Source organism: Penicillium malachiteum, assembly GCF_028827825.1.
Source record: "Penicillium malachiteum strain IBT 17515 chromosome Unknown utg000005l:1.0-9002435.0:326005.0-9005861.0, whole genome shotgun sequence".
Classification (NCBI taxonomy): domain Eukaryota; kingdom Fungi; phylum Ascomycota; class Eurotiomycetes; order Eurotiales; family Aspergillaceae; genus Penicillium; species Penicillium malachiteum.
The window spans coordinates 3947890-3967857 of NW_026643099.1; the positions used below are offsets into that span (position 1 = coordinate 3947890).

Sequence of the window (19968 nt, forward strand, 5' to 3'; positions counted from 1 at the left end):
ACTAATAATTCAGGAGTGAAGCAAACAATACATAACAACACATTGGAAATCTCTTGAAGATTCATTGTCATGCTGGCCAAAATCAACGGATATATGTGCACTGCAGCAAACTGGTGCCCGTGAGATATAGGAGTCTACTCAGGTGCTTCTGTTACCAAAAGTGGTAATCGGAGTTCGAAGTTCTAAAAGAAGAAATCATGATTCCAGATGATCCGAGTTATTTCACACCTTTACATGCATGTGTATTCAATCCAGAGACTCAGAGCTATGTCCGTCAAAGCGTTGTCAGGATGTGCCGATATCCGTCAACCCTAAAACAACATCAACTTATTGCCGCATATCCGTGAACAAATGAGAGTAACGTCATAGTCGGCGGATCTGAAATGCGAGAACCGACATAACTCATCTATATATGTAAGTCAATCATGATATTGTTTCATTCAAAAAAACATTCATCATACTCATCCTATCTCTTTACAAACTCCATTCGACATCATGTCTAAGATCGACGTCCACCACCACTTCTATCCCCGGTCTTCACCGAAGGTAACTTAACCCTTCAAGTTTCAATTCAAAATGTTGATAGCCACATATAAACATTCTAATATCTATCTTAGCCCTCAAAAGAGCCGGCGGCGATCCATCTGGCTGGTTCATCCCAGACTGGACTCTACAGGCAGATCAAGAACTTAACACCAAAATCGGTACCGGTACATCAATCCTATCTATGACCGCACCAGGTGCATGTATCGAAAAAGATCCAGTCGCAGCCGCAACTCTAGCCCGAACATCAAATGAGCATGCGGCAAATATTCGAGACAATCATCCGAAATCCTACGGCTTCTTTGCATCTCTTCCATCTCTACTAGATACAGATGCCTGCTTAACAGAGATTACATACAGTCTTGATGTCCTGAAAGCAGATGGAGTCATTATTTTTACTCGTTATGGTGATGATAATTATTATATTGGACATCCGGATTTTACTCCGATCTGGGAAGAGTTGAATCGTCGACATGCCCTGGTTTTCGTGCATCCTACTCACGCGGTTGATACGGCTCTTGTGAATTCAAATCTCCCACAACCTATGTTCGATTATCCGCATGAAACAGGTCGCACAGCTATGGATCTTATCACTCGTGGTACGCTGAGGAAGTTTCCGGATGTGAAGATTATTCTTTCGCATGCTGGTGGGACTCTTCCTTGGTTGATAAATCGTCCGGCAACTATGTTGCCATATACATCAGTTGATATTGCTCTTTCGACAAAAGAGATTCTCGATGAAGCGCGCAAATTCTACTTTGACACTGCGCTTTCAAGCGCTCATGTTATGTTGGATCTGCTGTATAAGATTGCGGACCCAGACCATGTGCTTTTTGGTTGTGATTTTCCTAATGCCCCCGTTCCGAGTATATCAGTGTTTACGGAGCAGTTTGATTCTTATAAGCATGAGGGGATGGATCATGTGAAGCTTACAAGAAGGAATGCGTTGAGGATTCTTCCGAGGCTCGACTTGCAGGAGAGATTATCTGAGTAGCTTTGCTTTTCTCTGGTGTTTCCTATAAATTGATATTGGTTAAGTAACTGGAATTTTAATTTAGAATATACAGTTTTTATTGATGTAAAGGCTTTATAATTTGTCATAACTGTTTTCGAGTTTTTTTGGGTTTTTTGGATAACAATACATGGAGTTAGAGTACATGAGAGTAAAAATACAGAGCACTGGAGAGATAGATGCTCATACATCTCATCCTCATCACCATATTGATCCCGATATCAATATCCGCCGTGTCAACCTCATTCCCATATTGATACCCTCCTCATAACCATATTCCAATACCCATATCAATATCCTTCTCCTCACCACCATATTGCGTCTCCATGACGATATTTCATCCCCATATCAATGTTTCCATCCGCAGATAAATGTTTTCATCCCACCCTCAATAGTTCCAAATCCTCAATCAAATGATAATCCCAGCGGCAATTTGAAAATAGCAAATATCACCAAAATCAACCTTATCAGCCCCATGGTATCGATAAACCGGCTCTTTCACCTCATAGAGTCGAAACATTCTTCCTCCAGGAACACGCACGTAAATACTAGTTCCAAGCTGTTTGCCACGCTCCCAAAGCTTCTGTCGAGGACCCTGAAGCCAGAGCCAAAAATCAGGCGTAGGAGTAAAATCCAGATTCACGCGGCGGAGTCTCGGATGAGTCTCAGGACTATGGTGGGAAGAACTCCTTCACAGGACCAAAAAGCTCGTCCCACTGCCGTTCAGGCCAAAACATGTCCAGTGGTTGATCACGTAGTTCGAGGTTCTCAAGGGAGCTGGGGAGATTCTCTGCGAGACTTTTGCGGTTATAACCGCCGCCTGTCAGGTAAACAGCTGGTACATTGAGAGAAACCAGCTTTGGGAATTGCTTGAAGAATCCGGGGGTGAACTTCAGCTTCGAGGCGGGAACTCCGAGATGTTCTAAATGCACACTCTGGTACCACAGGGCCAAACTGAAATATGAAAGATGCGAGGGTCGGAATGAGAATTTCTCGAGATTTGGTGCGATGCTCTTGAGTCCTTCTTCTATGGCGCGCGCACTGGACCAGGCTTCGAAAGGGAAGGTGTAAGATAGTCCCAGACTCAATTCTCGAAGGTTTTTCATGTTCATCAAAAGAAATTTCATGTCGTAAGTATTCATATGTCCTCCTTCCACATGGAAAGAGAGGATATTTTTCATTGTGTTTTCTCGCATCTTGTTTGCCTTGGAAATTTCCTGCGTGAGAATGGGACTGCCCATCCAAAGTGAAAGTGCTTGCAAAGCAGGTAAGAAGAAAAACCCGGTAAATTGATATGGGTTGTGCTGTCGACGAACATGCGGATCATGAAAAGGATTGTACACGGCATCATAGTTGGGTCTGATGCGAGCGCTGGTAACTCCGTATTCAATCCAGGAGAGATGTTCAAATTTGGACAAGGTCCCCGCGGGTGCGGTTAACATGGCATGTTTGAGCATCATGCCTGGCCAGCCGCTGTAGATCACGAAGCTGCAGTCGAGAGAGAGGCGTCGCAGATTAGGAAGTTGAGATATCAACAGAGTTGCAAAGAGATACGGATCACCCCTCTGCATGTTATGCTTCCATCCTGAAATGTCCGGCATATTTGATCGTTCTAAAATTTGTTGGCAGAAAAGGTAAGCACTGCGGTAACCGCGAGGAGAGTTGATCAGGCTTTCGTTTGCTCGAGTGTGTGAAGAGAACAAGCGAGAGTCCTCTAGAGGAACGGTAAAGTCAACGCGCTGAATCAATGCAAGTAGCTCTGGATGAGCCTCAACTGTGCGAAAAAGATTAAGTAGACGGCGTAAGGGATTCCGATTCCAGTTCCAAATGAGGTTTCGATACAGATGAGGCTTTGTATTCTCGTGCATCGATCGACAGACCTTAGAGAGGGAGTTGAGGTCTGAGGGCTGCAGATAGTCCAGAATCATGAACCAACAGTCCATAGGCAGGCCGTTGAAAGGCAAAGCACGAGTCGACATCTTGTCCAACGTCGATGGTATGTAAAAAGTGGGAAACGAAAGGAGTGACAGAGTAGTTGGAAATGTAGTTGGCATGTAGTTGAGACAGTATGAACGGTCTCTCAGGAACGTTGGGGGTGAGTCGCGATGGAGATGAAGGGTGGGAATAGAAACAAGGAGCGTGAAGGAAAGACACAAGGAGCGTGAAGGAAACAAAGCCTTTAAAAAGAGTGACTGAAAGTGGGAGTAGGCTTCATGATAGAATCATGAATTGGTGCCTGAGTAGGTAGAAGTAGACGACGAGGTAACAACAACGCGAAGTGACGCGACGAATAAATGACGCGACTCTTGTCGTTGTCGAGTGGAAAGTGACTGGCTCGCTTATTTCTGATGCCTTGACCCAATCAATATAAGACCCAAAACCCCCATTGAATACAGTTTCCATGCCCTTCAATAAACAATGTTCAAACGAGAATGACATAGTCAAGGTTAATGTGATCAATAGCAACCGAGTAGACATGAAATGCAAAAAAAAGTAATATTGGAACACAAATAGCCAACTGATAATGATTAATTTTATTTTTGAAGCTAACCAGAGTCGAATAACATACAATTCCTCATCACTAGGCCGAGGTCTCCAAACAAAGATATGGCTGGGAATACGCCTATTATATACGGGAAGCAATAGGAGCGTCGGGATCAAAGGGTTGTCGCAATGGGCGTTCTTTTGGAGTCGCGTAGGGGAAAGAATAAGGAGTATCGAGGAGCTGAGAGTTGAGCTTCCTCGCCGGTGTGCTTGGTCATAAGACGGGAGCAAATGTCTATCGTTTACTTTTGTACTCCCAGCATCGTTGAAGATTTGGAAGGGTCCGTGTGCTGGGTTCTCGTTTCGTCTGGAAGGTCCCATCCATGACTGGATGATGGGGTCCAGGTTTAATATCTCGGCATACATGCCTGAAATGTGTCTGTGTGGGCGGTGGATGTTGAAAGTTCCGACCCTATTGTCCATGAAGTAGACTACTGCTTCTTGCCGCCTTGCTTCTTAGCGTGCTCACGCTCACGCTTCGCATAGATCTCGGCAGTGAAGGGGCTAGATTTTCATGATTAGCATGAGGTTTCATAGTTATTGGGAGGATATTCAAACTTACTCTTCCCATTGCAAAGCAAACCAGTACAGAACAAAGACTTCGGCAGTCAAGAGAAGACCCGCCACTTTGCCCTTGTAAAGTGCGACTCCCAGGAAGTTCATGGTGCTGCCCCAGTACATCGGCGAGCCTGTCACATTGAATGGAAAGCCAGTAACCGGGGCATCCATGAGAATTCCGAAGTAATCACCCAAGTAGGTGCCAGTGATACCAAGAGCCCACATGCTGGAAAGAACCAAGACAGAACCGGTCGCAAACAGAATACCGCCGATAATGGGCTGATGCACCGGAGCGTAGAATGGCTGCTCATCCAGAGCAAGCTGGTAGATATGATCACGGAGGATACCTATCGAGAAAATGGCGAATGCAAGAGCATAGCATCCCTTGTAGGCGCCTCCAAAAATTCTAGTCAAGATATGGTTGTTGTACTCTGGTGGTGGTTAGCCGAGAGATAAAGATACGTGGCCCGTGATCTGGATAGTAAAGTCATCGACTCACCTGCACGAGCAACAATACTATTGAGAATTAGTTTCTTTTCCTTCTATATGACAGTCGGGACACTACTTACTTCCAGAAAACTGGGTTGAACGCAATTGTGGCCGCAGAGACTGCAAGGGTCAGTTCCCGCATCACATGCAAAATGCGGAGAAAGCAGTTCATCACCGAGAGACACAGTGATACATACCGAGGAGAGTAGTCGACGATAAGTCGACAAAATCAGTAAGAGTGGCCATGGTACGAGGTGCTAGGAAAGGACTTTGAGAAAGGGGAAAGAAAAACAATGAGTGGAAGAGTAGAAGAGTAGAAGGAAGTAGAAAGGGAAAATGCGGGTTAGAACAAGCTTAAGTAAACAAAGTGACGTTTTCTCTCCAGGTCACGGGATTCTATCTGCAATCTTGATCGATCTTGTGCCTTTCTTCTTCTACACTTTAACGCTTCATTTATTTGTCGCTACTGTCTCACTTCCACTTAAAGCTGACCACCATCAGTGTATGCAGTTTCCATTCACGAGTTAACCTATTCGTCCCCCCGTCAATGCCGAATCGAGCTACCCCCTCCTAATCTACGCCGACGGGCCGTCATGAGACGTGGAGCTCTCATGCGTATCAGGGGAGAATGGCCCTTCACCGTCGAGAATTACTCCTAGCTGGTTTCACCGGATTCGTTGCTTGGGGATATGCAGTACATTGGTTACCGGTCCTGCGTTGGCTGGGATATGCGCTAGCCCTCGGTGTGGCCCTATCCTCCGCCAGTTTCCTTGCGTTGGTTATTTTGACAACAAGAAATCGAATTGAAAGGCCCACTAGCTCAAAACAAGTGTTGGCAGCATTTCTCAAACCAGAGAACTGGCGAAAGGAGCTTTCAAATGCGCGCAAGACCACACGATACCGACCGCGGCCCCTCTATCCACAATCCTTTGTTGTCTCTGAAGGGCTCGACGAGCTTTTGTCCCTAGTGACCCGAGATTTCATCTCATCTTGGTACCACAATGTTAGCCCTAGTCCAACATTTGCGAACGAAATCGACCGAGTAATACGTGTTGCACTCGAGAACCTTCGAGATAGACTGTTAGCCGAAGACCTGATTTCGTTGGTTGTATCGCGGGTATTTCCCATAATAACCTCCCACCTCAAAGAATTCGATGTCGCCGAGCGGTCAGTTCGCGGCCGCAATCTTAATCGAAATGTAACCGAGTCAGAGGAGCTGGACTTGGCGATTGCCAACAAGTTTCGCGAGGGCCGTCTTCACCCGGCAGTTGGCCTGCACTCGGCTGACCAGAAGACCCTACAGCAAGAATACTTGCGCAAAATTGCTACCGGGCTACTTCCTCAGCTATTTCCAGAGGGTGTGCTTAAGAGCAGAATTGTCTCGGTCTTGATTCGTGAGATCATTGCATGCGCAATTCTGGTCCCAGTCGCGACGGCCCTGTCCGATCCCGACACATGGAATCAGCTGATGGAGGCATATGGACGCACGACTTTACAGGATCGAAAGACTGTTCGAAAACTACGCGCTGCGCTCGACGAGCATGCATCTCCTGCTCCCAAGTCGAAGCACGGGCAAGCGTTTCCCAAACTCTCAGCGCATGATTCGGAAAGAGCCTTTGAGCGTTTTGTACGGGCCATCAGACGTTGCAATAACCTGTCCGATGCGCGTCGGTTTCGAGCACTGGTTTCTAGCCAGCTAAAAAGAGAAAGTATGGTCGAGGGACAAGACCAGGTCTATCTCAGGCGGCTAGAAACAGGGAAAAGAGTTCTGGACCAAAAGGTCGCCAAGCTATCTCTGCCAGGACAGGCGCCCCCTGTAGCTCCTGTGGCAAGTAAACATGTGCGTCATGGTAGTACCTCCTCTGTGCGCGAGTCATCGCTGGCCGATGTGCTGCACAGTGCATGTGGCTTGTCCTATTTCATGGAATTCATGGATCGGCAACAAATGATGTCAATGGTCCAATTCTGGATCGTAGTCGACGGCTTTCGAAACCCCTTAGAAGATGACTTTGGAGACGAGACTTCGTCCAGTTCAATAACCTGGACAACTGCAGATAGAAATGATTTGGCGCTTCTCAGTCAAACTTATCTTTCCAAATCGGAGCTGAAGGTCTCGGAAGAATCTCGACGGGCAGTCAAGACATTCCTGAGTGCAGGGAAACGTGCAACGCCTGAGCAGTATCGAAAAGCTCGGACAGTGGTTTTGACGACCCAGTCGTCCGTGCTGGAACGCATGGAGAGTAATTTCTACCCCAAATTCAAGGAATCTGACCTTTACTGGAAATATCTCGCGGCCGATGAAGCCTCGCAAACTCAAGCCCCACCACGCCCTCCATCTCCAGTGGCAGCCCCGGCTGGGCCTCGCGAACGAAGACCCCTTCCACCTCTTATGGTACGAACGGCCTCGCAGCCAGCGAGTAGACCTTCAAAGGATCTGCGTAGAGCGGCTGTTTCATCCGGTGATGTTCGGGGCATGGGCAAAATCTTTGACGACAACGATTCACTTCGACGATCTATGGACTCTGAACGATCTCTACCTCTTTTTGATGAAGATTACGACACTGATCAACTTGCAATGTCCACTCACAGCTTGGGCAAGGACTCACAAAACGGCGACAATGAGATGACCCAAAGCACTGTTCTTGAGACCATGGAGGCTGCTCTCAATGACATCATTATCAATGAACCGAAGAACACTGGTTCGGAGGATCTGAAGGACAGCGATGTATCTCTCCTCGGGATAAACCGTTCGGAAAATCCCTCTCGTCCTTTATTTGATGCCCCGCGAGGTGACGGACCTGCCAGCGAGAAAGCAAAGAAAAGCATTGCATCTCTGGGATTGGTTGATCATGCCTCTCGACTTGGTGTTTTCGATGACGATCTCTTTCCAGACCAGCAGAAATTCATCGAGGATGAATACGAAGAACCAATTGGTGGCGAGGAAAGAGACCCAGCTGATGAAGTGCACGAAGCTGCCCCTGGTGATCTTGGTCTCACCGAGGCGATTGAAGTACTGACAGCGGAGATTGATAAGCTGACTGCTCAAGACTCGGTTCTTGAGGCATTGACACGAAAGGCCGAGCTAACCAACAACACGGCCGAATTGAGAATTCTACGCAAGTCCAAGGCCAGCATTGAGCGCGAAATCAATCGCAAGGAAATGCAGCGACAGCAGTATATCATTCAGGAGAGTGACAACAGTCTTTATGGCCGTTCTACAACACGCATAAAGTCGATCATGGTTGGCAGGGAAGAGGACGGCCGAGAGTTTGCTATGTGTAAGCAGCCTTTACATTTATTCTTGATCAAGTCCTGATCCAAGAACTCTGCTCACTCTCGCCCTTAGATGTCGTCGAGGTTCAACGGAATGCCGGTGAACAAATGCCAGCTGCTTCTTGGGCAGTTCCTCGCCGCTACAGCGAATTCCACGAACTCCATCAGAAACTACGAATGAGTTATCCATCCGTTCGACACTTAGAATTCCCTCGTCGGCGCGTAGTCATGAAACTTCAGAAAGAATTTCTCCAAAAACGCCGCCAAGCCCTCGAGGCCTACATCCAAAAACTACTTCTCCTCCCAGAAGTCTGTCGCAGTCGCGATTTACGTGCCTTTCTCTCGCAGAGGGCAATTCTCCCTCAACAAGACAACAGCTCACGAAACACTGATGCCGACGCAAAGGATCTGGTCACAAGGATCTACAATTCCGTCGCAGACGGCATGGACGATTTCCTCGGTAACTTTGGCGTCCTCGACCAGTTATCTACCGCAGGCCAAAACCTCATCTCAGCCGCAACGAACCAAGTCAACGTCAGTATTAGTCTAGCTCATGATCCTGCGCTAGCTACCGAAGACGCCGTTACAACCGCCGAAGCCGAAGCCGAGCTAAACGCATTCGAAGATCGAGAACTAGAGCCTTTCATCAAACCGATCTGCGATCTCTTCCTAGAAGCTTTCGAACTAAACCGTGGTAACAACTGGCTCCGTGGCCGCGCCGTGGTCGTCGTTCTGCATCAACTTCTCGGAGGAACTATCGAGCGCAAAGTTCGTGATGGAGTTCGTTCCGTTCTACAGGAAGACTCGGTGTCACGATACATCAAGATTGCGAAAGATAGTCTATGGCCTGATGGTGTCTTGCGCAAATTCCTCCCTCGATCCATGGCTGATCGTCATAAAAGTCGCACAGAAGCTACTGTTGTCTTAGCTACGCTCATCCCTGATCTGGCCGGCAATGTTGTTGGTCGTGCGAATGCCCAGGCGGCTGCTAGAAGGATCTTTGCGACTCTGAATAATAAACCGCTTAACACTCATCTGGCGTTTACGCTTCTGGATGAAATTGTTTTGGTTCTTTTTGGTAGTCGGGAACCTGGTCGTTCTCGCTTACCCGCCTGACCTGTTCAATGGTTTTATGAAGCCATGACATGATTGATCTCTAAATTTCGTTCCTTTTGTTTATTCTTGGGTACTTAGCATTAGCATTAGCCCGCACTTTGTTTTACGTCTTGAACTTGATGCCTGTAATTTCTGTTCCAAGGTCACGATTAGGTACATACTCATAATATTATTGACATGATAAAATATTTCAGACGACAGTACTCCTCCAGCTCCGAGTATTTGATTTTTCTCCTTATTATACTCTTAGCTTTACTTTCTGGTGTCTTTCAGTGAGACTGGAGGATCAAGCTAATAAGCGGGTTGTGGGCCCAAGTGGATACGCTCTAACATCCACCTGGGCTGGGCATTCTTGATCCACGTACATACTACGAAGCACATACTACATTTCACAGATTCAATATTAAAATTGATTGATTCGAGGGCTAAAGAATGAAGAGATGAAAACCATCTGATCCCACTCAGATCAAATAAGGAGTATAACTCCTGAAGTCCTTGAAGTCATAGAAAGACCGTAAAAGTGGGTAAGGAAAATACACAGCGAGATAAATGACGAAGATAAAAAGGCTCAATTTCACCCCGCGCCCTCTTAATTCTTGCTTCTACTTCCCGAAACCAGGAGAAACGCGCAATTGCAGAGCAGCCGATCGGGAATCCCGTAGGATAAGGTAGGAGAAAGGCTAAAAGATCAGAAGGGGTTAAGAAGAAAAAGCGCAATAGAGAGGAGAGGGAGTCGACCCTTGTCGTTTCTGGTTGTTAAGGAATACGCAGCAAACGCAGAAATCCAGAAGAAAGGGGTTGCCTTCGAGTCTCACAGAGACATATAGGCTGAATGGGGACAATCTATGCCTCCTCCTTCTTCTTCTTTTTGGACTTCTTATCGCTGGATTGCGGGATACCGGCGCTTGATTTTTGGTGCACGATTAGGCGAGTCCAGCATTCTTCTTTATCCCACTCGAAACCTGCGAGGTAGGGTTTATCCAGCTCGTCGTCCGCCTGGAAGAATTAGTATAATGGATTGGAAGAGAGGGAAGTGGGGAAAGAGAACTGACCTTCTTTTTGAATTGCTTGTAGATCGCATCTAGGGCGTCCTTTATTGTGACTCCCTTCATGTTTCGAGCAGTGACCTCGAGTCCGAGGGGGAAGTGCAAGTCAATCTTCTTGACTGGGGGATTGATGAGGAGAAGTTTGAGGATGTCCTTGTCCTCAATGGTGTTTGGTGAGGTGTTGAGTTTCCTGAGATTGTTAGTAAAATGAAGTGAGAGATGAGGACCATGATACTCACCACCCGGTCTTTTGAGTTTCGATGGGGAGAGTGATCTCGATCTTCTGCTCCTCTGTTGATTATTAGTTAATTGTCTGAGCTATGAACAGAAAATTAAAGCCTTACCCAGGTCCTTGATGCTCCAGACATTAGGGGCGGCAACAGAAGAGTTTCGCTTGGACTTCTTCTTGACCTCAGTTTCTGTAGTTTCCGTGGTTGCCGAAGGCTTCTCATCTGATAAAGACAAGCCAGCGATGGCGGAATCAACTTTGGTTAAAGGGGCAGACATGGTGATGGTTGGGATCAGTAGAGATGATGGAAGAAAGGGGAAGGAAGAAGGGGAAGAAGTAGAGATAGTGAGAGGGGGGAAGAGCGAAGAGCAGGTGACCTTGAGAGCGGGGGTTCCAAGGTTGCAAGTCTAGGATGTCATTCCATACTATTATGGACTGAGCTATGTACCTCTGTTACTCTTATATCTCTATTACTTACTCTACTCATACTTGTACTTGTGGTCATGTTCATACTACACTCTCTCATAGATCCAATGAATCACGATTACTCAAAATAGAATCTCGTTCCTTGAACCCCTCGATTGACCCAGCGGGCTAACTCATGAAGTCCAGCGGTTCTCGTATTTTCAGAAATGTACACGGCATCCCCGGATCACACGAGCAACTGACATCAGGGGGCATAAGAGTGGGCCAATCTGGATGCTGCACCCCGCATTCTACTCCACCCGACTTTATTTTTGCGCCATCATCAATTGACCATTAATTGAGTATGTGCTCAAAATGAAACTTCCTTTGAATCGAGTATTAATATCTTATGTTCCAGATTCTATCACAGATATATCACGGTATTTTCTTTTCCGGATTGTGTGGATGAATTACAAATGGTGAAACCATCTTCATAGATCACCTGACTCGGAGTATCAGCCAACCGAACATGCCATCCCTTGACCCCAGAATGACATTGGGTGATCCTACTAGGAGGACTCTATGGTCATAATACGCGGGGATCAATTGATGTTGATTGAACTGCTCTCATATCCGACTGCTTCCATACCTCATAAAGTTGGTGACGATCCTCTTATGGGTCCTGGTGGATCATTCCCCACATCGGGTGAGAGGCCCAAGCCACATTATGATGCCGGCATATTGAAGAGTATCTACACCCTCGACCACCGAGTCTCTTTCTTCGACTCTCTGGAATGTAATAGCAACAAAGAGTGATCGTACTCGCAGTTGAACGGAAATTGAGGGTTATTGTCTACCGAAAACGGTCTTTTTTGTATAGTAGGTTTGTCCCCAGACTTTTCTAACTTTAGTGGATCCAATAGGACCATTGTTCTTCGAGTCAATGACCATATGGAACGGAATACCCCGGATCTCAGTTCATTATTACTCAAGGCCTTATGGGTCTCAGCTCCATTAATTGCTCATCTCAGGCTGGTTTGTATGGGAACCCTAATGGGACACAAGGTATTCATTCAAAAGTATCTCGATTTTTCATCGAACATTTCTGGAATTTGATTTGCGAAAAAGACACCGATATCGAAAGTTGACGTGATTCAACGGCGGCGCAAATAATTGATAAACTGCATCATAGCCACGAACGACTGGTAGCCAATTAAAAATGACCACATATACACAATCATTCGGGTCCAAATATCGAAATCGAGCACGTAGTCTATATCTATGATCAGTATTTACCCATAACCTGTGGGGAAACATACTTTGCTTTTGGTTGGCGATCAATCGGTTGGCTGTAACAGAAAAGCAACGACAATTAGCCGCCAGTTCCTCAAGCGTTAGATGGAAGATACCATCGGAATCGGGTGCGGAAAAACAACAGATAGGATCTTCGTTCTATCATGGTACCCAAGTGTTAGTTCACTCATATAGGTTCTTGATGACCTGTACACGAGAGGAGATTCTTGACAGGCTGTGTTGTAACATTGTATCCTAGCCTTGACATTCGTCGGAATCGCTAGTGAATGAGGGAACGGAGTCGCGTATCGGGCTCTTTGAGCTGACTTGATCAGGTGCTTAGGGTCCGGTGTGTCCAATTTGAGCTCTCCCATTCGCGCCTCTCATGGACAAGGTCATATCAGGTGAAAACGAATGTTGACTTACGGCGTCATTTGCCAAGGCCAGTGAGGCGAAGAGAGAAATCAGGAAAGCAATCATTATGATGGAGATGATAATGGTGCTGATGGTTGATTGATGGTTAGAGATGAAGGAGGGATGGAGGTAAAGGAGAGAGGGGAGTAGGAAGTTGTTGACAGTGTTAACATCGCTGCCTTTCCTATTTAGGCGACAGCGAAATCAATACCTAGGTCCTGTCTTCCTCTCTCTATAACTTCCAAGGTTCTCTCTGCCAGTCCACGGGTGTTGTCGAATATTAAAATCAAAATCAACTGACCAAGATCTCGCAATTACCATCAGTACTCCAGTTTGACAATTCAACTCACAAGAATCAGCTTCCAGCTGTCAGGTCTTAATTCTCATAGTGTTCAAGTTATCATGGGCCCCACGCACCGACTAATGCATGCTAACATTGCACAAGACATTTCAAGTTTAGAGCTGATCTTTCAATGTTCTTTGATAAACAACTACCTAGGCAGAGCTCGAGAAGAGTTCAAATTCCGGTCATGGCTGGCTACTAGTTTAATATGTATAATCCAAGTAATAGTAATATCACATATAAATTTTTGATGTTTTTGCAAGCTTATATGTATTTCCAAGTTGTTACTAAAAATGCACCTGGTCCTGAAAATGATCGCCATTTGCTCATTGAGACCAGTCAATCTCCCCATAGGGGATATTGACGTGCTTCAGCAGGCATAGTATACTCTTCTTCCATTTCCAATGTCTGACAAGGCTCAGACTGCTTGCAGGGAACACTGCAACATTTCCCATGTCCTTCCTCTCGCAGGTACTTTTCAAGAATGTACTTTTCATGAGAGTACGAGATATACCACAAGTTCATATCGAGCTCAAAATAACACATATGAGTTTTGTATCGGTGATTGAAAAGATAAGACAGGTTGCGGGAGCTCAGCTTGTTAAACGATAGGCGCGACGTGAGGTTAAAATATTGGGGGATTTCAAAAATTTGTTGCCTTCGGTGTCTTTCTAGCACCACGCGCTGATTCGCTGTGCATCAACCACAACGGGTCGCTTTTACTCAGCCTGGGACCCAAATTGACCCATCTTGTAAAGATGATAGCGGTTTTGGAACCGAACTTGAGTATCTGAAGTCTGGCATCTGTATTGCACTCATGACACATAAACTCGAAGGTCCTTTCCTCCGGGTAGCTGTCGAACAATAACTGAGGCGTGGTACAAGACACCTCTCGTAACTCTTGTGACTACATAATTCAAGATACAAAGAAGGATGCATTTTTTTGTCCGTGTCAGTGAATGGGTTCATTTCAATCAGGATTGATCTTTTCTCGTGGTCGAAAAATAGAATATCTTGCATCCGAACATGGAGACCCACAGGCATGTCGGAGATCTGGGTGTCGATTGCGAAAAGCGATATGATATCTGGAGTAACTGAATTTTCTGGGAACTGGCGGACTTACGTATATGAAAGAGATTCAGGAATTATTCCAAATTTAGGCCCATGGTAGAACCTTTTCATGGCAAGTTTCAAGTGGAGGAAAGAGATAGTGTATTCTGAGTATAAAGGAGTCCTGTGGGTTCTCATACATAAACCTGTACTTCCAAGTCTATCAATATGAGCACAGGGAAGTTTGCACGTTCTTTCATGGTCAAGTCCACTGATACCAAAGCAGTCAGTTCCATCATGACGATGAAATACGCAGCAAAATTCACAAGCGAAGTACCCTGGGAGGTCTCGCTCTAGCCGGGTCAATATTGAGATCTTGGGACAAGGTATGCGCTTTGTTTGTCTCTGAATAATGTCGAGGAATCTGCGACTGCAAAGAGACAGACAGACCAAATTGACTGGTGAAAGAAACCAGATATCGACAGGACTAGCTCAGGGGGGGATTTTGGTAAGCGGAGCTAGCTTTGAAGGGGGTATATTGATCATCGAGTAGGTCACGGTATAATCGGACGTTTCTTCAAGTTCTGGGCGCTTTAGCCATAGGCTAATATAATACCACAAACACGACATATTTAAAAAATTCACAGTGACTGAAAAGTGAGGAGTTTTCTTTGAAGAAGAATAAGAGACTCGGAGGAACCAACTTGGATTTATTTGTAGGGGAGTAATAAATGGAATGTATGATTTAGGACAAGTCGCATAGCCTTCAAGTTGTAGGAATCTACGGTCTATCCATGGTTAGGTAGAAACTTAGAAAACCTATGTAAGTACATCAGAGACTTGGTAGGATTTCAAGATTTTGAGTCCTCCGAGTCCTAATACGGTGTCAGCCTTAACCTTGGGAATACTAGTATGTAGTACATAGTACTAGTACTGGACCTATAGCGGCCATCATAATGTCGCCCAAGTCCTGTAGAAACTTGAGACATTTGAAAAAAAGAGAAAGAGAAATAGAAAGAGAAACTTGAAACCCGCACAACTTAGCTACTATCTCTCACTTGTCTATCATTTACTTTAGATATCTCTCACTTTAGCCTTATATATTATTAAAGTTTTTATTTCATGATAGTAAAGCAACGAACAGCGAGCTAGGGAGCCAAAATTCATCATACTAGTACGTACTATATGTAGGATTCAACATTTGAAATGTTTGAATGGGGTTCAAGTTCAACTTGAAGTTCGGCCGTGCCAGTGGCTGTTATACTACTAGTAGGTGTAGTAGTAGTAGTACCTGGCAGTATATAGTTCTACTAGCCTCTAGTAGTATTTCGCATAGTAGTACTATATTAGTAGTAGCAGATACATAGTAGCCTACCAAGGTTATGTATGTCAGTACCTAAATAGGTACTTAAAGGAGTAGGTAACCATGTACCTACAGGTAATACTAACTGAATATTCAAATACTATTAGAGAATATGAAAACACCTCTGCTCCGGATAGTAGGGCTCATAGTTTAAATCCCATATAGGAAGGCGGTGAATGCTATTTTTCTGCCTCTGCGTCGCGCATCTCGATCACTACGAGTTTCCGCGCAGTCATTTTTCCAGCTCTCATACGCTGCTCCCAGCACCCTGTCTCCGCCTTCCACACATTTCTCTTGAGACTCGGGTGCAGCTTCGAAAGTTGCCTTTTTTTCTCTTCCGAAGCCTCTCATACCTTCTCACCCAACCTCAAACCCACCACAGGAGCTCTCGATGTCCCTCTTTGGTAGTGCCGCTGCTGCGCCGGCGTCGTCGGCTGGTGCGACGAATACCACTGGTGATATCTCGAAAGATGTCCCCCTCAACCAACCCCCAGAGGACAGCATCTCGGACATGCGGTTCTCGCCTACAAGTGAACATTTGGCCGTCGCCTCGTGGGACAACAAGGTCCGCATCTATGAGATTGGCTCGAGTGGTCAGAGTGAAGGAAAAGCTATGCTCAATTTGGATGGTCCTGCCTTGAACTGCTGCTGGTCTCCGGTAATATCTGTCTTATAGCTTCTTATAGCTCTCCAAATATCTCATACTTATCGCATCTGCTAACACTCTTTTCTAGGACGGAACCAAGGTCGTTGGTGCAGGTGCTGACAATATGGCGAAATTGCTCGATCTCGGTGCTGGTAGCACAACTCCTGTCCCTGTCGCGAAACACGATGCCCCGATTCGAAGCTGTCACATGTTCCCCAACCCCTCAGTAGGAGGTTCACCGCTCCTGGTAACTGGCTCTTGGGATAAGACTGTCAAATACTGGGATCTGCGACAACAGAATCCCATCGCCAACATCGATTGCCAAGAACGCGTGTACACAATGGACGTGAAGAACAAGCTCCTGGTTATCGGTACAGCGGACCGCTACATCAACATTGTCAACCTTGACAACCCTACCAAATTCTACAAGACTATGCAATCCCCCCTTAAGTGGCAGACGCGGGTAGTCAGCTGCTTCACCGATGCGTCTGGTTTCGCCGTTGGCAGTATCGAAGGTCGCTGTGCCATCCAGTACGTCGAGGAGAAGGACTCTGCCTCCAATTTCTCCTTCAAGTGTCACCGTGAAAATCCCCCAACCTCTCGCGATACCTGCAACATCTACTCCGTCAACTCTATCTGCTTCCACCCCGTTCACGGTACTTTCAGCACTGCTGGTAGTGATGGAACTTTCCATTTTTGGGATAAGGATGCTAAGCATCGTCTGAAGGGTTACCCGGCTGTTGGTGGACCTATCTCGAGCACTGCTTTCAACCGTGATGGTTCTATCTTCGCCTACGCTGTTAGCTATGACTGGAGCAAGGGTTACTCGGCCAATACTCAGGGCGCTCAGAATAAGATTATGCTTCATCCTGTGGGCGCGGACGAAACTAAACCCAGACCAAACCCTCGCAAGCGATGATCGGTGAGCGATGTTTGCAGGATTCTGTGGGAATGGGGTTCAATTCTGGATTGGTTTTTTCCCAGGACTTTCGTGGAGCGATTGGCGCTACGAGCATTAATGAAACTTTTGTCATACCGGCGTGTGTATTGTTTAAAATCGAATTGCAATGGATCTTTTGAAATGGCTCTTGACTGGACTTATTAGATAGAATAAAAGGTCATAAGTTGACTACTCTAGCTGATCTTGACTGGTAATCTTGACATGGAGCCACCTGGGCACTACGTAGATTGTTCACAAGTAGACTCAACTCCAGGTCTCATCCATTTTACCTCAGCCTTGTATGGCCAACCTTGGGAAGATCACACTAAACAAGACTAATACTGTACCAGTGCCAAGTAAGTCGTAGAGCTACTGAATTCGAACCATAGACAAGCGTAAGCAAAAGTTAAATGCAAGAATTCCATCCAAACACCATTCTCGTAGATTCATGTGTATGATAGACATATCAGTCGTACATCAAGTATATCAAGTCCAGTCCCACCTCATCCCATGACCATGACCCGACCATACCCAAAACCCAACCACTCCAACCTCAATGCTAAGTCAATGCTATACCAGAATTGATCTACGATGTAGGAAGAGTAACCTGCGCAACTCCATCGGCGATCTTCTGCACGGCCTCATCCTGAGATCCCTCAGCAGTAACGCTAGGGCTCTCAGCACCACCCTTGGCGGTAGCCTCGACACCACCAGGGGCCTTAGCCTTCTTCTCCTTCTTCTTAGCCTTGTTGGCAGCCTTCTTGGCAGCAATCTTAGCGGCCTCCTCGGCCTTCTTGGCGCGCTCAGCTTGAGAACCACCAAACAGCTCACGCCACTCATCGGCCTTCTTGGGGTCGATACGCGAGAAGAGGTATGCGGCCTTGCCGATCTTGTGTCCGGCCTTGATGCTCTCGGGCTTCCATCCATCCTTGAGGCTCTCAAGGGAAGGAATCAACAGAGCAGGGACATTCAGCTGCTCGAGGATTGACCTGGAAGTGGCGGGCATGTAAGGAGAGAAGACAGCAGAGAGGAGGTGAATCAGGTTCAGAACGGCTCCGACGACGGCGGCAGCACGCTCGGGCTCGTTGGCGATCAGAGCGTTGTCCAGACGGTTAGCCTGGATCAGACCGTTACCAGCTTCGGCGATACGCATGGCGGTGGAAACACCAGCGCGGAGGTGAACTCCCTCCATCTCTTCAATGTACTGGCGCAGAGAGCCAGTAACCTCCTCCAAGAAGGGGTTGAAGCTCTCGGGGATGGTGAACTCAGGAATAACGGAACCGTAAGAGGCAGCGACGAGTTTGACAACTCGGTTGACGAGGTTACCCAGCTTGGCGAGCAGCTCGCTGTTGTTGGCGTCCACGAATGAGCGCCATTCGAAGAATGTGTCGCCAGTCTCAGGACGGTTCTTAAGCAGGTAGTAACGCCAGACATCAGGGGGCACACCGGTCTCTCTAGCGTTGGTGCCGAAGACACCAATTCCTCGGGACTTGCTAAACTTGCCACCCTCATATTGAAGGTACTCGGTAGCACTGAGGTGGTGGTTCATGGTCCAGACATCACGGGTACCCAGCTGGGTAGCGGGGAAGATGACACTGTGGAAAGGCACATTGTCCTTACCCAGGAACTGGTACAGTTGCACCTCCTCGGGGTTGCGCCACCAAAGCTCCCAGTCCTGGGTGTAGTTGGCTGTGATGGAGGGGTATCCGATACAAGCCTCAAACCACACGTAAAGCACCTTGTTCATGAAGTCCTCCTTGTTCTCGAATCGATCCAGCGGGACGGGAACACCCCACTTGAGATCACGAGTAATACCACGGTCCTTCAGTCCCTCCTTCAACCATGACTCGGTAATAATACGGGAGTTCTTGGGCCATTCACCCTTAGCAATTGACTCATTGGCCCACTTCTCAACCTCGGGCTGGAGCTTGTCCAGAAGCAGGTGAATGTGTTTTGTCTCACGGCGCACGGGGGTAGCTCCGTCAAGCTTGCAGCGCGGCTTGATGAGGTCGAAGGGATCGAGGAGATGACCACACTTGTCGCACTGGTCTCCGCGCGCATCGTCGTAGTGGCAGCGAGGGCACTCACCCTCGACATATCGGTCAGCCAGGAACGAGCCGTGCTGTTCACAGAAGGGCTGCTCGGCGGTGCGCTCCGCGAGGAATCCATTATCTTGGAGTCGGTTGAAGATAGCCTGAGAGATCTCGGTGTGTTTTGAAGTAGGGGTACGACCAAAGTGGTCGAATCCAATATCGAACCATTTGTAAACTTCCTGGTGGATCTTGTTGTATTTTGCGCAAAGCTCCTCCGGGCTCATCTTCTCCTCCAGGGCCTTGGTCTCAGTTGCGGTACCATACTCGTCCGTTCCACAGATGTATAGTGTTGACCGGCCACAGGCCTTGTGGTATCTATAAAAAGAAATTGAATGTTAGTTCGAGCCTCTAGACTCAAAGAATGTAGTGGGGTTAGATGGTGTTGACTCATACCTCGAGAAGACATCAGCACTCAACACGGAGCCGATCACGTTGCCGAGATGGGGCACATTGTTCACATATGGCAATGCGCTAGTAATGAGGATATTCCGCTCGCCCTTCTTGGGCAGGATAGGATTGGAAGCCATATTGTGGGATGTAGATGAGAAAGATGGAGGGGAAAGCGGAAAATCGAAAAAAGTGGGCTTTATCAGCTCGTGACATCCGCCCCG

General features: G+C 46.9%; 7 protein-coding genes across 7 annotated transcripts; 3 read left to right on the forward strand and 4 right to left on the reverse strand.

Annotated features, from left to right (window-relative positions):
- Positions 1-495: 495 nt before the first annotated feature.
- N7483_011475 (amidohydrolase family protein) lies at positions 496-1537 on the forward strand (the record flags this gene model as incomplete). Its single annotated transcript, XM_057094902.1, has 2 exons — positions 496-546; positions 587-1537. The coding sequence occupies 2 exons, from the start codon at positions 496-498 to the stop codon at positions 1535-1537; spliced, it is 1002 nt and encodes a 333-aa protein (XP_056940873.1).
- Positions 1538-2226: 689 nt separating this feature from the next.
- N7483_011476 (F-box protein) lies at positions 2227-3534 on the reverse strand (the record flags this gene model as incomplete). The annotated part of the gene is made up of 1 exon (XM_057094903.1): positions 2227-3534. The coding sequence occupies one exon, from the start codon at positions 3532-3534 to the stop codon at positions 2227-2229; it is 1308 nt and encodes a 435-aa protein (XP_056940874.1).
- Positions 3535-4530: 996 nt separating this feature from the next.
- On the reverse strand, positions 4531-5392 carry N7483_011477 (bifunctional phosphatidyl-N-methylethanolamine N-methyltransferase/phosphatidyl-N-dimethylethanolamine N-methyltransferase; the record flags this gene model as incomplete). Its single annotated transcript, XM_057094904.1, has 5 exons — positions 4531-4603; positions 4662-5088; positions 5157-5173; positions 5227-5266; positions 5344-5392. The coding sequence occupies 5 exons, from the start codon at positions 5390-5392 to the stop codon at positions 4531-4533; spliced, it is 606 nt and encodes a 201-aa protein (XP_056940875.1).
- A 382-nt stretch (positions 5393-5774) lies between these two features.
- Positions 5775-9535, forward strand: rgsC (putative intermediate filament protein (Mdm1); the record flags this gene model as incomplete). Its single annotated transcript, XM_057094905.1, has 2 exons — positions 5775-8424; positions 8493-9535. The coding sequence occupies 2 exons, from the start codon at positions 5775-5777 to the stop codon at positions 9533-9535; spliced, it is 3693 nt and encodes a 1230-aa protein (XP_056940876.1).
- An 843-nt stretch (positions 9536-10378) lies between these two features.
- N7483_011479 (uncharacterized protein) lies at positions 10379-11088 on the reverse strand (the record flags this gene model as incomplete). The annotated part of the gene is made up of 4 exons (XM_057094906.1): positions 10379-10531; positions 10588-10771; positions 10821-10872; positions 10926-11088. The coding sequence occupies 4 exons, from the start codon at positions 11086-11088 to the stop codon at positions 10379-10381; spliced, it is 552 nt and encodes a 183-aa protein (XP_056940877.1).
- A 4981-nt stretch (positions 11089-16069) lies between these two features.
- sonA (putative nuclear pore complex protein (SonA)) lies at positions 16070-17243 on the forward strand (the record flags this gene model as incomplete). The annotated part of the gene is made up of 2 exons (XM_057094907.1): positions 16070-16336; positions 16413-17243. The coding sequence occupies 2 exons, from the start codon at positions 16070-16072 to the stop codon at positions 17241-17243; spliced, it is 1098 nt and encodes a 365-aa protein (XP_056940878.1).
- Positions 17244-17850: 607 nt separating this feature from the next.
- On the reverse strand, positions 17851-19884 carry N7483_011481 (methionine--tRNA ligase MES1; the record flags this gene model as incomplete). The annotated part of the gene is made up of 2 exons (XM_057094908.1): positions 17851-19672; positions 19751-19884. 2 exons carry the CDS (start codon positions 19882-19884, stop codon positions 17851-17853), a joined length of 1956 nt encoding a protein of 651 aa, XP_056940879.1.
- Between the last annotated feature and the right edge of the window lie 84 nt (positions 19885-19968).